The following is a 14882-nucleotide window of genomic DNA, read 5'->3' as shown; positions in this document are numbered from 1 at the left end:
TTCGAAACGTGTTACCTTTCATGTGCCCTGACCTGGACAGGTCACTTGAGGTTGCTTTGTTGGATTGCTCTGCACTGCTGGGAGGTGCACATGGTGCTGTCAGACCACTCCGCAGGGGTAAGACTTGTGCATGCTGTGACAACTTCATGGATTGTTTTGAAGTATATTTATGGTTATGTTTTGTATATCTGCAGTGTTTAGTGTTGAACTGATCCACTCAAGGAAGATTCATCTTTAGTGGGAGAATAAGTAAGGAAGCATCCTTATTACATCAGACCTGCTTTTTAAAAGATTTTTTTTTGTTTGTTTATTGATCGTATCTAGAACTTTTGGAATAGCATCCTTTTTGTCAAGTGTAGAAGACTTCTTTTTGTGGAATTCAAATCCAGTTCTGGAAAGGAGTCCTGAAAAAGAATTGCACTAAGAGTTGCACAATGATATTTCTAGGTAACTTATTATAAGGAAAATTTCCAGATTGGTTAGTTCTGTGCACATAAAGAAAAAGAATGGTAATTGTGGACAAGGACTGAAATAGCATGGCAAGAGTAAAACACCTCTTAAGTCAGGGCAGACATTGTAAGATTTTAAAATCTTACATTGTCTGCATTCTGAAATCTTACATTTCTTTCTAAAAGAAAGATTGGGATCTCCAAAAATATTTGGTGGCAGTATTCTAGTATAAATATTAAAAACATGACCCACAGAATAGATCTAACTATGCACATTAAAAAGGTCCTTTGTGCATTGGTGTGCTATTGACAGTGCTAGAAGGAACATTACACTACTCTGTTTTTGTAGGCAGCATTGCTGTCTTAATTATGTGCTGGAACAAGTTTTATTTTATTTCAAATTTGTTTTATAAAGCAAAGATATTGGATTATTTTGGAGGAGTTGCAGTGAATTATTAGTATATTTATGCAGATAAATTCATGCCTTTTTTTATATGCAAGAGTATAGTGGATCTGAATATATTCAGCTGCAGATTTTTCTGGGTAACTGCTTTCTCTTCTTTTATGTATCTTTTTCCATTTTTTTCACCTTTTTTGTCTGAACACTTAGACATTTCTCCTTGCGCTTTTATGAATACTTCTTTTACAGTTGTTAGTCCACTCCACTATTCTGCAACATACAAGATTTTTCTTCTTTTGATCATCTCTATGCTGTACAGCAGGGTTTTTATTTTCCTCTCCTGTCTTTAGACTCCTGCCATTTCTCTGTTTGTTCCATTGGTACCCTGCAAGCTTCCGGCATTTTTCTCTAACTTCATCCCTCACTTTGGGGTAATGTTCTTGTAGATTGCAGTTGTCCTAGTTAGAACGGCTTGCCTACGGTAGCAATCCCTTTTCTGAACATTTGACCAGGTGGAGATTAGTCCTGGCCACCTTGGCTCTTTAGCAAGGAATGAGGAAGGAGATAATTTAGAGCCTCCTGTGTATCTGTTTCAGGTGAATATTAGGATGGCTGGGCTGGAGATCAAACTTACACCACTTGCTCCTAGGTTTCCCATTTAGTCGATACATGTGGATAAATGAGTTGTCCCTCTCCTGATGCTTAAACACTCTAATGAACTCAGAGAATGGTAAGTAAGTGACTGAGAAGAAAGCTGTCTTGTGAGACTACAAGATAAGAATGTTTGGCATTTCATTAACAAATCCTACCAAAAAGGACTACATTCAACATCTCTCGTAACAATGCACTCGTGCAGTTTGCTGCCCTGTGCAGCAGGATCAGAAGTGCAAAGGGCTGGAGTGTTTTACTGATTTATCTTCCACCAAAGCTGGAAAATAGTAGAATATCATCACAAAACACTCTGAAGCAAATGAAGTTCAGACCTATGAATTTTAACCTTAAAGTTGGTTGAGTCTTCCTGTTTATATTTGAGTAGTTGGTGTGAGTGCAGAGAAGCTTCCTGCCTTAGGTAGCTTGCACCAGTGACTGCTGTTTATCTTGTGGTTGACCAGACAGACATTGCATGGAGCTTCCTTTCAGAGTGTCTGACATGGAACTGGCAAACTTATCACTGGACTCTTACTGACACGTACTGGAACAAAGCTAGAAAGTAACTCTTAAGAGATTTCTGAAGTGGAAGGAAAGGTTTTGTTTGGGCTATTAAAACACTTTATAATTGAGCTTGCCATGGAGTTTTTCCTGCAGGCAATAATTCCAGAGTGGATTTCTCTGGAGAGTTAAAATGTGCTTTTCTGTTAACTTGTTTTAGAGCCCCATTCCCACCACATTTGTCTCTTGTGTCTGGAGATGGGAGGTAGTGGTTCTGGCCTGCACTACATCCTTCCTATTCATTCAGGCATCCTAGAAGGCAAGAAAAAAAAAAAAAGGTGGTGAAAGTGTGGTGGTGGTAGGAATGCAGCCCAGCTTACCAGCAAGGCAGACGTTTTCCCTGCATATTTACCAAAGCCAGTGGCATGGTGGCCTTGTCCTGCTGGACTATCTGTCTTCTCAGTGTGTCACCCTGCTGCCAGAGCACGCAGGCACAGAACCCAGTGCCATAAGGGATCTCTTCATCATCTGGAAACAGAGGTGTTGTTGCCTGCTTGTGTGTTGTTTTGATAAGGAGATATGAAGGGTGCAGAAACCAGCCTGTTGTCACACTAACCGTGTGAGACGATGTGCCACGAAATCAGATTTGGTGTAACTCTGGGTCGAGTCCAGAAACAGAACAGAGGCAGCATGAGGAGGAGGAGGAGGAAGAAGTTTGTCCAAGGACTGGTTTGATGGCCAGCTTTGTTGTCAGCATGGTCCAGAGGTGATAGGATGATCTGGGTCTGGCTCACAGCCACTTAGAGGTGTGTCGGTTTCAGGTGTGCTGGGGAGTTTCTCCTGTGTTTAGCAAGGCAAGATCTTCTGATGTATCTGTAAGTTTGCAGGTTTCGTTTCGGTACTTGAAATGCAAAACCAAGCTCATTTCCACCCACAGGAATGAGTTCCTGTAAATCTAGCAAGACAGAGGAGGTGTCCAGCGATCTCCGACTGAGAACAACATGCTTTTCAGAACCTACCTCTGGCTAGAGCAGAGGCGGTCCTGCAGACAGGCTGTTTGGCTGCAAGAAACAAGTCCCACAAGGCAAGAAGTGCAGTGCTTTGATTGCTGTGGGAAAGACAGAGCTCCTTGATAGGAAAAAATGAGCAGAGCACTCTCTCTGCCAAGCCTGGGGCCAACTCCTGCTTACTTTGTTTGAACCCCAGCATAAATGGCTTTGTAGGACTGATGCAGGTAATTGTGCTCTAGTCTCAGCCCTCCTGAGATCCTCAGTTTTACACGTATCTTCAGTGGTGATGTAACTGCTGGCTGGCACGTCAGATTTAAGGTACGGCTGAATTCTGAGAGAGGTCCAAGTTGCCAGACAGAAATTTCTGCTCAGCCACATTAAGTCACATAAAGGAAAGGTGTTGCAAAAGGTCAGAAAGATTTGAGTTAAAAGACATGCCAGCCATTAGTAGCTTACTGTGTTGCTTACTGTGTCTTGCTTAAAGTGCCTCAAGCTGGCTGTCCTGCTTTTTATTGAGAAACAAATTGAGGCTGATGGGACAAAGAGAAAGAATCATCATTTTTCTGAGCAGAAGCCAAAAGTTCCTGGGAAAATTCCTGTGTTGGAAGCAGAAGTCCAATGTTATGTGAAGATAACTCAGCGTATCCTATAGAATGAGTAAATAACACACCCTGATAGCTAATGCAAAACACTTAGTAAACAGGTACCATACTGCTTAAGCATCGTATTTATTAAAATAAAAGAAAAAGGAAAGGCATTGACAGTAAAATACTTTATTCAGAACATGCCCACTCCTGCATTTATTAAAAACAACAGGGCAATTGCAAATTACTGTGTTTAATTCGCTTTTAAGCAGCTTTTCCAAAATGCAGAGCCTAAAACCTCTTCCCATAGTAGTTACTTGCTCAAATGTCAGAGATTTTTTCCCCTGGAGAGAGCACGCGTTCTGGCTCGGTGGGGCTGTTTTGGTGAAGCAGTTTGCTTGCTGACTAGCAAAGTCAGAAAGTTCATAATCCGAGCGAGAAAACTGGTTGTAATCTTCCTCCTATGCTCAGCAAATAGTCTCAGGCTGCCTATTTCATTTACTTTGAGATACAGAAAAATGGCATTGCAAGGATGGCTGGCAGGCCACGTGGAGCCACTGGCCAAGATCAGTTTCAGCCTTTCAAGCATCAGTAGGAATTAACATGCTCTGTTGCCCGGCCCAAATAGCTGGGACCATTTGTGGAGGTTTGGGCCCAGAAAGAGGAATCTGACAGCTTGCTGTTTAGCTAGAAGGTGCCTAGCTGGTTACCTTATTTTGGAAAGGTGTGAGGCAGCTTAGTTAGCTGGCATCACTGAGGCTCTGAAGCCGTGTTTCTTTGACAGCAGAATAATCGCCATGCTTACCGAGGGATTAGTGCTTGTGGTTCTTTGGTTTCTCGTTTTGTTCTGAAGGATCCTGTCTACCAACTAGGACTAGGGCTTTTTGTCTTCCCTGCCTAAGAGACTTTTTGTGTTTGAAGCCAACATCCATATGACTGGGCTTTTGTGCAGTTTTGCTGACTAATGTCGTTGGCATTGAAGTGAGATGTGAAAATCAGCAGTGAGCTTTGTATCGTGTTAGAATTTCATATTTGGGGAGAATTTCACGTTCTGGTGGCTGCTCTTTGGTGGTGTTTTGTTTCCCACCCCCCCCATGAACACTCACAGAAGTTTTTGATGTTGATCTTAGAAACCCCGTGCAAGTTGTGACTGGATCGAGCCTTGTGTGGCTCCTCTCAGGTAACATGACTGAGTTGATGGATAGGGAAATGAGATGAACCTCAATGAGATTAAAAAAAAAAGGGGGGGGGGGGCTTGCTAACTCCAAGTTGTGTGTTTTTTTTAGGCCTTGCTGCTTCAGGTGTACTTGGATAATCTCACCTTGTAAGTTTTAAGTGGAAAAGAGAAGTAAATTGCACCCTTGCAGAAGAGATGGTTTCACTGCTGTCAGCGTAACATTTAGGCTGCTACAGTCAAAGGACTAATGTCTATCGAATATTTTACAACTTGGTTTGAAGCAAATTTCAGGAAATGTTGGGGATATTTATGCTCTTCTGCAGTTGGATGAGTTTACCACCTGGGGGCAATATGCCACTGGACTTCGGTTATTCTTTTACCTTTACCTGCCTCTGAGGCAAATCGGTGGCAGTTTGTGGTTTTTGCCTGGACTTTTGTGTAAGTGCGTGTGGCCGAGCAGCCATGTTTCTTCGCAGCTTGTAGCTCGTGTTTGCTTTGGGGTTTGTGCTGTTGATCCAGAAGTGCTGCTGGCTGCAGATGAACCTTCTGGGTAGGAAGAACGTGTTCAGACCAGTCAGCCAGGCGGGCCGAGAGGAGCTGCGGAGCAAGTGCCTGCGTGTGTGCGTGCAGGTATGAACATATGTTGTGCTTAATTTGTCCCTCGTAATTGCCACTTTCACCAGGAGACTTAGCTTAAAATACAATTATGAAAGTCAGAGTAGGCGATTACAGAGAAGTGTTGCATCCACTATTTTTTGTTAGCAAACTAGCACATTTTTTTCCTACACGTAAATGCCCATGGCTGTATTAAAGAATTAATTGGGTAATGATGAAGGTCAGTAGGGTGAGGCTAGCAGACTCCACACGTTATGAAGAGTAATGTCATGGGTAGGCAGCGTGTGTAGACGGGCTCCTGAGAAATGCCCAAACGGGGAGCAATCTGAAAAGCCTGAAGGATTCCCCTTGTGCTAAGTGCTATAGCATCATGATTGGGGTGAGGGTGGAAAGACAGAGGTATTTAAGATCGGAAGTGGAACACCCCCTCGCCACCTGAATTTCTATAGCATGGAAATTAGTTTCTGTAGTTGGTTTAGCAAGGAGCTGCTAATGATGAGTACCTTTGACATTATATCTGCCACTTTTGAAAGTATCTTTGTTCATTACAGTATGAATTTATTTCTCTAGTACCTCCAGGTGACCGTTAGCAGTAAATTAACCTGGTGTGAGAGGGATTCCAGAAAATGATAGGTCTCTTTCTGTCTTTGCCATTCATTCTTTGTGTCGATCATGTGGATCAAATCTCCCGTTACCAGCAGCAATTCCTCTTTGCCTTGACTTGATACTTTCATCCTTTGCTTATGACAGTTGGTGTATTGATCAAATTCTATAATTTCACTCTCTTCTCTCTCATGTTTCCCTACCATCTAGGGTACAACTGGCTTGTGAATAAAAAAAAACAAACACCTGGCTAACAGCTGGAGCTGGCTTGGTTTCCTACTGGAGAAGTGGTCTGATGTAACTGTTTATCACCAATAAGCTACCCATTCACGTGGCCAGGTCTACTGAGATGTCAGTGCTGATGTGGAAGGCAATCCAGAGAAATGATGTGTGCAGCAAATTTTTGAGTATCTCCAGGCAGTAACAGGAGCACTGTAGTACAAGGCAAAATGCCTATACTAGCTTTAACCAAAGTAGGACAACAGCAGCAACCCGTGGCATTCAGAGCTCTGTGAACACCCCATCCAGGGATCCTGATGCTTCAACTGGCCTACCTGCAATGAAATCTGTACCACTTCATCTTTGCATCTTCAGCATTGATGTGCTTATGCATGTTCTCATAGTCACAGAGTAATAGGCTAGAGAAGTGAACTAGTGACGTGCAGCTCAGTTACAGTGGGGAAGCATAGAATACATGGCATACATATGGCTTAAATTATTGTAATTGTTTCCATTCTCACCATTATCTATCTTTTACTATAGGCAGAAAGGGAGACATAAGCTTCTTGGAACTGCTTGCCTTTTTATTACATAATTAGGAGACTTCTAAGAAACAGAAGTTGGTAATTTGTAACTGGAAAATATGAACTAAAGAAATTAGCAACAGAATATCTCTCTGCCGTGATGAATGATTTGAACAAGAAGAAGCTTTTCCGGATACTGTCATTCTTGGTTGGATAAGAAGTCTGCTTTGAAGGACTTCTTCTACCCTCGTCCCAAGGATAATTAAAGAGGTGACATGGTATTATAGTGAAAGGGTAATTCTAATTGTCTCACTCAAGCCAAGAGGAGTATATTACGTAGATTATCTGTAACATCAGTTGAATGAATGAGTTACGCACTATCAGTTTTTATCTCCCAGGGATGAAATTGTGCTTGGTCCTTGTATTGTATCCTTCCAATAGCAACAGCTGACTGTTATTGTAATTACATTATTCCTTTTCTAGTTTTATTCCCTAATCTTCCTCTTCGTGTAAATGGTTCAAATGTACTGCCTGGATGCTCAAAGTTTGCCTATGAAGGCAAACTTTAAGGAAACTCATAGGTCTTTGCATTTTTATTTTTCTGTGCAGACAGCTGTGAAGTTACGTCCTGCTGATTCAGTGTGCAGTGGATGGATAATAGCATCCATTCCCTCCTTTAGCATTTAAGTCCATTCATCAACACCATGTCTCCAGCATGTTTTGTGTGTTCAAGTAGCCAAACGTCTTTGTAAAAGACTGTGTTAGGTCAGAGGCTCAGCCTGGTAAAGTACTTCCTATTTGTACCCCACTTGGATGGGATTAGGAACCACACCATCCATTTCGTTGGCTGTTGAGTGTGATTCAATAAGCACAAAGTGCAGAGCTGTCATTTCTTCTGTCATTCCTTCTAGCTTGTAAAAGTGGAGTCTTGTTTCTTTTGTATCTTCCTCTGCTTATGGTGAAGGAACTGAAGTGGCAGGTGGTGCCATGTCCCTTCATAGCCTGGTCATATGCTTGTGGCTACAAGAACGAAAACGTGGTGACTTCTCTAACAGGAACTGCTGTAGAAAGGTTTTAGCATCTAGGCAGTAATAGCTGCTGCTACTGCGTGGGTGTATGATCTCTTCTGAAGACTTGGGAATGCTGGTATGAAGAGGAGACTTCTTCAGGTTCAGGCTGAAGGCAAGTAAATTAGTCTCAGAGGAATACCTGTGTATCCTGCTAAACTCCTTGGGCTATGATGAAGAATAAATTTTTGCCTGTGGTGGGTAGAAAGGCAAGAAATGAGCTGCATGTACAAACCGGGTGCTGGGTACGTGGACACTTAAAGCACACAAACTTTTCATCACTGGATTGTTTCAGCTGGGTACATTACGTGTGTTTTGTGTGAGCAATAAAAGTTAGCAATATACAGTGAAGTGTAAACAGCAGGGTGTTGACGCTTCTAAAGACTTCACTATATATGCAATTATTGCTTCCTCTCTTTAATTGTTGTGATGTGTTGCTTTTAAAGTGATCACATCAGATTTGTTCTCCAACTTAGCCAGAGCTGCCAGAAGAAAATCTTTGTGCTTTTTTTAGATGTTAAAGAAAATAAGTGACTGAAATGAAGATTACTTTGCAGTGTCTGCACTTTAAAGGATATGAAAGTGCATTAGTGCTTAAGCTGCAAATAGAATTGACTGCTCTGTTTTCATTGCCTATGGAAGTGCAATGCAAATGGTAGGCAAAACAGGGTATTGAAACATCCATTTCAGTTACGAAAGTGCTTCAGTTTACCAGAGTGACAAATGTTTTTTTTCATGGATGGTGTTATCTAAAATGTGTATACTTTGTCAACTTTTCAAACTTTTTTTTTTTTTTTTTTTTGCATACAGGAGATTCTTCAGCTCCGTTTCAGTTTTTGAAGGAAAATGAACAACGATGCATATTTTAAAGATCTTGCGTCTTTTTCTCTTTTTAAGAGATGAGAATGTTGCTCATCAGGAATTACTCATTACTTTTGTGAGTTACTTCGTCTGTGGGTGAGAGTGGTGAGGCTGCTCCAGGATGAAAGGGCTGTTCTGCATGATTTATGTGCTTTGTTAATCCAAAAGTCATATGCTGTTTTGTTTTTCAAATTGTTGTGAAAAGGTCAAATTCTCAGATAGAGGGTGGCTCTGCATGTCTTGTGTTATTGGCCATCTATCCTTTCCTGGATAAATCCAAGTGATTCCCTCATTTTTCTTGTTTGACATCTTGAAAAACAAACTCTAATGAGACATGGTCCCTTAGGGGGACTGAGGAGATTTGTCAAAGGCAGTCCTTTTTAGGAAGTGCTGTTTTCCTGACTGCCGGATACCAGTCAGCCTTGGCATCTACTTTCAGCAAATTGCCAATCCAGAGGGTGCAGAAGTCTGTTCGGGCAGAGCACATCGGACTTAAAAGTGTGTGCTTCATTGTGCACTACATTTCCTGCAGTATTTGGTTCCTGTCTGTGTTACTGAGGGGTGGGCTTGCTGGTTTGGGGAGGAGGAGGAGGTTCTGAGGGTCTTCAGCCTCCTTGGCAATGTCTGTGCCTGGTGTCTGTGCTGGAGCCACACGTGAGTGCAGCACCCTTGCCTTCTCCACTATTCTGCTGCATGGCTGTGGCTTTTTCTGTCCCTGTTTAAAACGTATCTGAAAGAAAGTTAACTGAACAAAAACCTGGGACGCTCATTATTCAAAGTAAAATGGGTGTGATTTGTCACCTGGCACTTAAGTACTGGTGCATGGAGTGGTATCCTCACCAGAGTGGCACTCATCTGTGTAAATGCGATTTGTGTGTGTTTTGCATCCCTAAAGAGCACCTGGGCATGTGTGCGTGTGGCTGTGTGGTTTAATGGCTCTGTTTTCAGAAGCAGGGCTGAGGGACAGCTGCTGTGGTGAGCCAACAGCCCTTCAGCTCTGGTGGGAAAGGATACGGTGTAAACATTTCTTTAAAGGGTCTGACTCCCAGCACTTTTCATGCTGGAAGAACATGCTTTTTTCACTCTTAAAACCCTAAAGTGTTGTTGGAATGAATTAAACAGCATTGCAGGGCAGAGAAGGGTAAGGCAGCCCTATGTGATGGAGTAGGAGTACAAGCTGCCTGAGAGGACTTGGCCTCGGCTGTGGGTCCTTCTGTAGGATCTGGACTTCTCCGGGGATCCCTGAGCCCGCCGGACAGCCGGTAACAAGATCCCAATCCTTGGCATTAAGCCCAAGGCGGATTTTGGGGTCGATGCGAGTTGTTGGTACCCCGCAAAGCGCCTGCCGGGGCCGGGCCGCCTCTGCTGAGGGGAGGGAGAGACGGCATCGGCGGCCGCTCGGAGCGGCATTCCGGGGCCTGGAGTGGGCACGGGGAATCCAGGCGCCGAGCCCGGAGGAGCCGAAAGGCCTCGCTTCCCCCTCGGCTCGCAGACAGAAGCCCTTTTTGTCGGGCCCGCCCGCAGGCCGCTGCCCCCCGCCTCCCGGCTGCACAGGGCCCGGCCCGGCCCCGGGCGCGGCCGCCCAATGGCGGCGGGGGGCGGGCGCCGCGGGGCCGGGGCCGGGGCTGGGGCCGCGGTGGAGGAGGCCGAGGCCGAGGCGGCAGCGGGACGGCGGCCGGCCCCAGGAGGTGAGCGGGGCCGGCGGCCTCGGGGGGAGCCGGGAGGGTCCCCCCGCTTCCCCCCCGGGCTGCGGAGGGGATCCCTAGAGCGGGGCACGGGGCTGGGGAGGGGGGGTCCGGCCCCCGGCTGTGGCGCTGCGCTCCTCGGCCGGGGGCTGCGGGAGGCGATGTCCAGGCGGTGCCCCGCAGCCTCCCGCTGCGTGCCCTGCCCGCTTTCTGCAGAGATTTACCCCAAAAATTCCCGAGTAACTCCCGGCCCGTCCCCTCCTTCGCTTCTCCGCTCTTGCTTCTTTGTAATGGAGCTCGGAGCAGGCAGCGAGGGAGGGTTTGTGGGCAACAAAAATGGAGGAGCGGGGCTGTTTTGCTGCAGCCGCTCGCGGGAAGCTCCCGTGGTGGCTTTTTTGGCCGTGCCTTCGCGGCTGGGCTGTTCCCGCTGCCTCCTGACAGGGCTCCGTGCTCGCTGGCTGCCGTGGCCAGGTTTTGGGGAGAGCTCCTGCCTTCTGCCCCTGCTGCATGAGCACTGCTCTGGGCTCACCAGGAGCATGGACGGCGTTCAGGGGAGCAGCCCGTGCACAGAGGTGCTAATCTGGTGGTGGGGTTCAGGAGCTGACGGCGAGGGAGCGGTGGAAATCAGCTCTTCTTCCCATTTTCTGTAACCGGCTGAAGCGGCTTGCCCGAAGCCGCCTGCTTTTGGAGCCTGCTGTCACGTTTGGTGGCTCTGAGTAGGGACAGCGGTGCCCCTCAGCACCTCGCTGCTGTTCCACAGCCCTGTGTGTGTTCGGTTCGCTTGGCCCCAGGGACCAGCCGAGGTCCTCAGCCTTCCCCGCATGTCTGTCCCTTTTCAGGAAGCCTGGGGAAGCTGTGGGCTTCTGCACAAGGATGCTGCGATGGGAGAGAGCAGTGAGCATTGGGTCAGGGTAACGGGGGGAACAGCATTTGGGATGGGAGCAAGGGGCCTGGGCTGAAGGGAGAGGCACGTGCTCTGCAGAGGGGGGCCTTTTGCCCAGCGTTCATCATCTCTGTCTTCAGTCACTGTCGTTGTTGGATTCCTGATGCATCAGGTGGTGCCAGCTGGGCAGTGCTAAATGGCCTGTAGTAGCGTTAGCAGGTGGTTATTCTCTAGTGAAAGGAGTACGAGGTGAAAGCTTGCTCTTGGTGAGGTGAAGGGACCTGTTTTGAGAGCTGTCCAAGAGGGCCCCTCTCCCAATGAGACCTTCCTCAGCGCTCTGTCAGGGTCTCTTGGAATCCCTTGTGTAACGGAGGCACGTGTCACCCTGCTCGTACCAAGGAGCTGGGAACCGCGGATGGAGCATCGTGGTGGGGCTTTGTCGCTGACCAGGAGGTATCATACTCAGCAGAGTCCCCTTGAAAAACCCCTGGCATCTGGAGGAGCCATATCCTCCAGTATAAGCTGCCTTTCCAGATCTACTGCTGGCTGAAAAGCGCTGTCTCGCTTCTGAAAAATGAATGTATTCCATCAAAGCAGAAGATTAAACTTATGGCAGCTTTGAAGCTATTTCAAAAAGGCAACAAAAAGTACATAATGATGTTAATTTTTCAGAGCTTGGTTACCAGCTGCTCTTTCAGGCTGGCTTGGGGCTGAGCATGACAGTCGCTGTGTCACTGTGCCTTGGGGAGTTGATTTGAGTTTTGATGTCTGGTCCCTATTTATGGGAAATTATCAGGATAAGCACTCAAGGCAAAGAAGTTTAGGGTGGGTGAGTACGAGGAAGATTGTTTTCTTAGAACTGTTAATGCAGTGGTAACGTTGCATTTTAGTTTTATATTGATGAAGAGGTTGATGAGACTTTGTTCTGGCTTGCCTGGGATGGGAGGTGCTCTCGCTTGCTGTTGGACACTTTGCTCTGCAAATACAGCCCTCTCTTTCTCCCCAGTGCTTGCAGTTTGTCTTGAGCTTTCTGCTTTCATTTTCCTCCACCTTTCATTTCGATAGCCCCTTTAACTGAAATGCTTCATAAATCGTAACGCAGTGTTTCTCGTTAAGAAATAGCAGCCAGCGTGCTGCCCGTGTAAAGAACAAATAGGGTGTGTGGCTGTAAGCAGTGATGCAACTGGAAGTAGTGCTTGGATCGGTCTGTTTGGGGCTTTTTTAGTGATTGCAATGGCATTTGGCATAGAAGAATGCTCACAACCGCCATGCAATGAATAGGGAAATTCTCTTCCAGAGAAGCCTGGGTTCCTTGTACGCAGCCTGTTTCCTGCCTAGGTGTTTGTTAGACCCTAAAAAGCCAGATAGATTCTGGCTGTGGACTGGTGCAGTGGTGAATGCGTTTAGGATCATGTCACCAGCAAGTTGTGAGGACATACCCAGTTGAATTCACTTTTCCTGTTAACAGCTGTGAGGGGGAAGGACTTTGCCACCTGCAGTTTCTGTTTTACGTGACTTTTCTCTTTCCTGCCTTATCAGCAAAGCTAGTAAAAATACCCAGGAACTCCTGGTTTATTCTGGAGTTTGGCCGCCTGTTTTACACACCTTCAGGTACTGTCTAGCTTCAGCCGACGTGGAGGCTGCTGGAGTTGCTGCTAAGGGAGCCCCAGCTGCCCACAGGAGGGCTGTGCTCGTGTCTCCATGGCTGTTCCTGCTTGCACCTTCCTCGTTTTAAACAGCCGGTGTGTCTGCTCCTTCTGGTACTTGTCCATTTAGAACAGGACAAGTGTCTTTATGCATTGTTAATTTTAAGAGCAGTTGTCAAATAAACACCCTCGTGGTTTTTTTTTATAACTAATTTTGGGCAACTTCAGTTGCTTGTAAGCTTCAGACTAGCAGTAGCAAAGTCCTTCTGTGCATTTCAGTTACAGGGTTCGGATTCGCTGGTCCACAAGCGGGATGCTGATACTTGAGCTATCCCATGTTCTCTTTACAAGTGCAAGGATTAAAGCCTAAAATACTAATTTTAAATGATGTTGAAGGTTGGCTCCATTGCTCTGAGGCATTAAAACTTCCTACCTGCACAAAGCACAGGGAGCCAAAGGAGCGCTTTCATCGTCTGCCTTTCCCCTCTCTAGATGACACAGGTCTATGGCAAAGCAAGCGAGGAGTTGCGTGCTGCTCCCCGGGAGCAGGCTGGCAGCCTGAGCACTGGGCGCCGCCAAGCAGCTCGCTCTCCTTTCCGTGTCCCTTTCCTTGCACAAGACGTGGCCGTGGCCCCAAGTGTTTGGTCCCGTTGAGCTGGGTTGGGAACACAAACAACAGCTCTGAGTTTTTTTTTTTTTTTTGTTCCGTGTTAAATTAAACATCTGCTCTGCTTGCAGTGGCTGCCACCAAACCGTGAAAGCCAGGGCAGGGCTGGGCTATCTGAGCTGCAGCGGGGTTCTGCAATTGAGATTTTTGCCCACTGACTTAATGTGGGCACAGCGCAGGTTTGCTCATGAGATTAAGAACAGTTATCTGCCACAGAAATCTGCGTTACGACGGCCCTGAGCTGCGTGCATTGGTTGAAGTAGTTACAGTTTTACATGAGTCATCGTTTTAAGGGATGAAGAAAGGTAATTGCTCCTGTTATCTCAGGGTGTGGGCTGGCTGTAGTGCAGTCGGGTAAGTGGTTAGGTACCGCTGAAGGAAGAGCCCAGTGTTAAACCCCTGGCTGGCTGTTCCTGATGTCTTCTCCTGTGCTGGCAGCAGTGCTTGTGCCATTTGTGGCGACTTGGTACAGCGAGCTGAATCGACACAAAAATTAATCGGAAATTAAAATGTCAGTGTGAGAGGAGGCAGGAGGGCACAGGTTGGAATATACTGTTTTCTAACCATGCTTTGGAACTGTTTTTTTTTCTCACTACAAAGTTTTCTTCCCAGCAGCTGGATTTTTGACCAGCATTTCATCAGATCTGTTACTGGTTTTGATAGTGGGGTGAAGAGCATTCAATAAGGGCTGTGCTTGTGATTCTGCATCAATGGTATTTTCACGTGGGAATATTGGTGTTCAGGCTGTAATTTTCTGTTTTCTTCTACTTTTTGTTTAGGCTCTGCTCACTGTTGAAAAATGGGAGAGATAGAAGGGACGTACAGGGTCCTGCAGACTCCTGGCTCTCGTTTGGGTGTCCAGAAGAACTCTGGAGTGAGCACCCTGGAGCCAGGACAGAATCTCTCGACTGCAATGTCGTCACCTGCCAAAACGCATGAGAAGGATCTGCAGGTCAAAATAAAGATGTTGGACAACACAGTGGAAGTACTTGACATCGAGGTAAGAGAGTTTTAAACCTGGTTTCAAGTACACTCAGCTTTGGATAATGTAAAGCCTACAGGATCTCCTGCTGTACAGAGCTGGGACGTTTTGGGGCAGTATCTGAATAAAGACTCCTGTAGGGCATTTGCCTCCTTACCCATAGTGAAGAGAGTAGGACATCTTGTTTTTTAAAATCTTGTAGTCTAACAAATGTTTGCATTTTTAACAGACATTTATTTCAATACAACCACATGCTGTTAACAAGAAGTTTTGACTGTTGCTTGTGTTGGGGGAACACCAAATGTCTTGTGCCAAATTATTCTCGCTTCCTGAGCCATGTGCATCTTTGTAGCTTTGGCAG

General features: G+C 46.0%; 1 protein-coding gene across 6 annotated transcripts in view; it reads left to right on the top strand.

Annotated features, from left to right (window-relative positions):
• Positions 1-10108: 10108 nt before the first annotated feature.
• The window catches only part of FARP2 (FERM, ARH/RhoGEF and pleckstrin domain protein 2), a 72321-nt gene continuing 67547 nt past the window's right edge, over positions 10109-14882 (top strand). The window contains exons 1-2 of one of the 6 annotated variants that reach the window (XM_068692282.1): positions 10109-10346; positions 14319-14539. In XM_068692282.1, the coding sequence (XP_068548383.1) occupies positions 14339-14539 (201 nt within the window). In that variant the 5' untranslated portion in view covers positions 10109-10346; positions 14319-14338. The remainder of the gene's footprint in view (positions 10347-14318; positions 14540-14882) is intronic. The other 5 variants (XM_068692283.1, XM_068692284.1, XM_068692280.1 and 2 more) reach the window with 5 other exon arrangements.

This window comes from Anas acuta, chromosome 9, assembly GCF_963932015.1.
Source record: "Anas acuta chromosome 9, bAnaAcu1.1, whole genome shotgun sequence".
Taxonomy (NCBI): Eukaryota; Metazoa; Chordata; class Aves; order Anseriformes; family Anatidae; genus Anas; species Anas acuta.
Note: the sequence above shows the minus strand (reverse complement) of the source record. Positions and strands in the feature narration are given on the sequence as shown.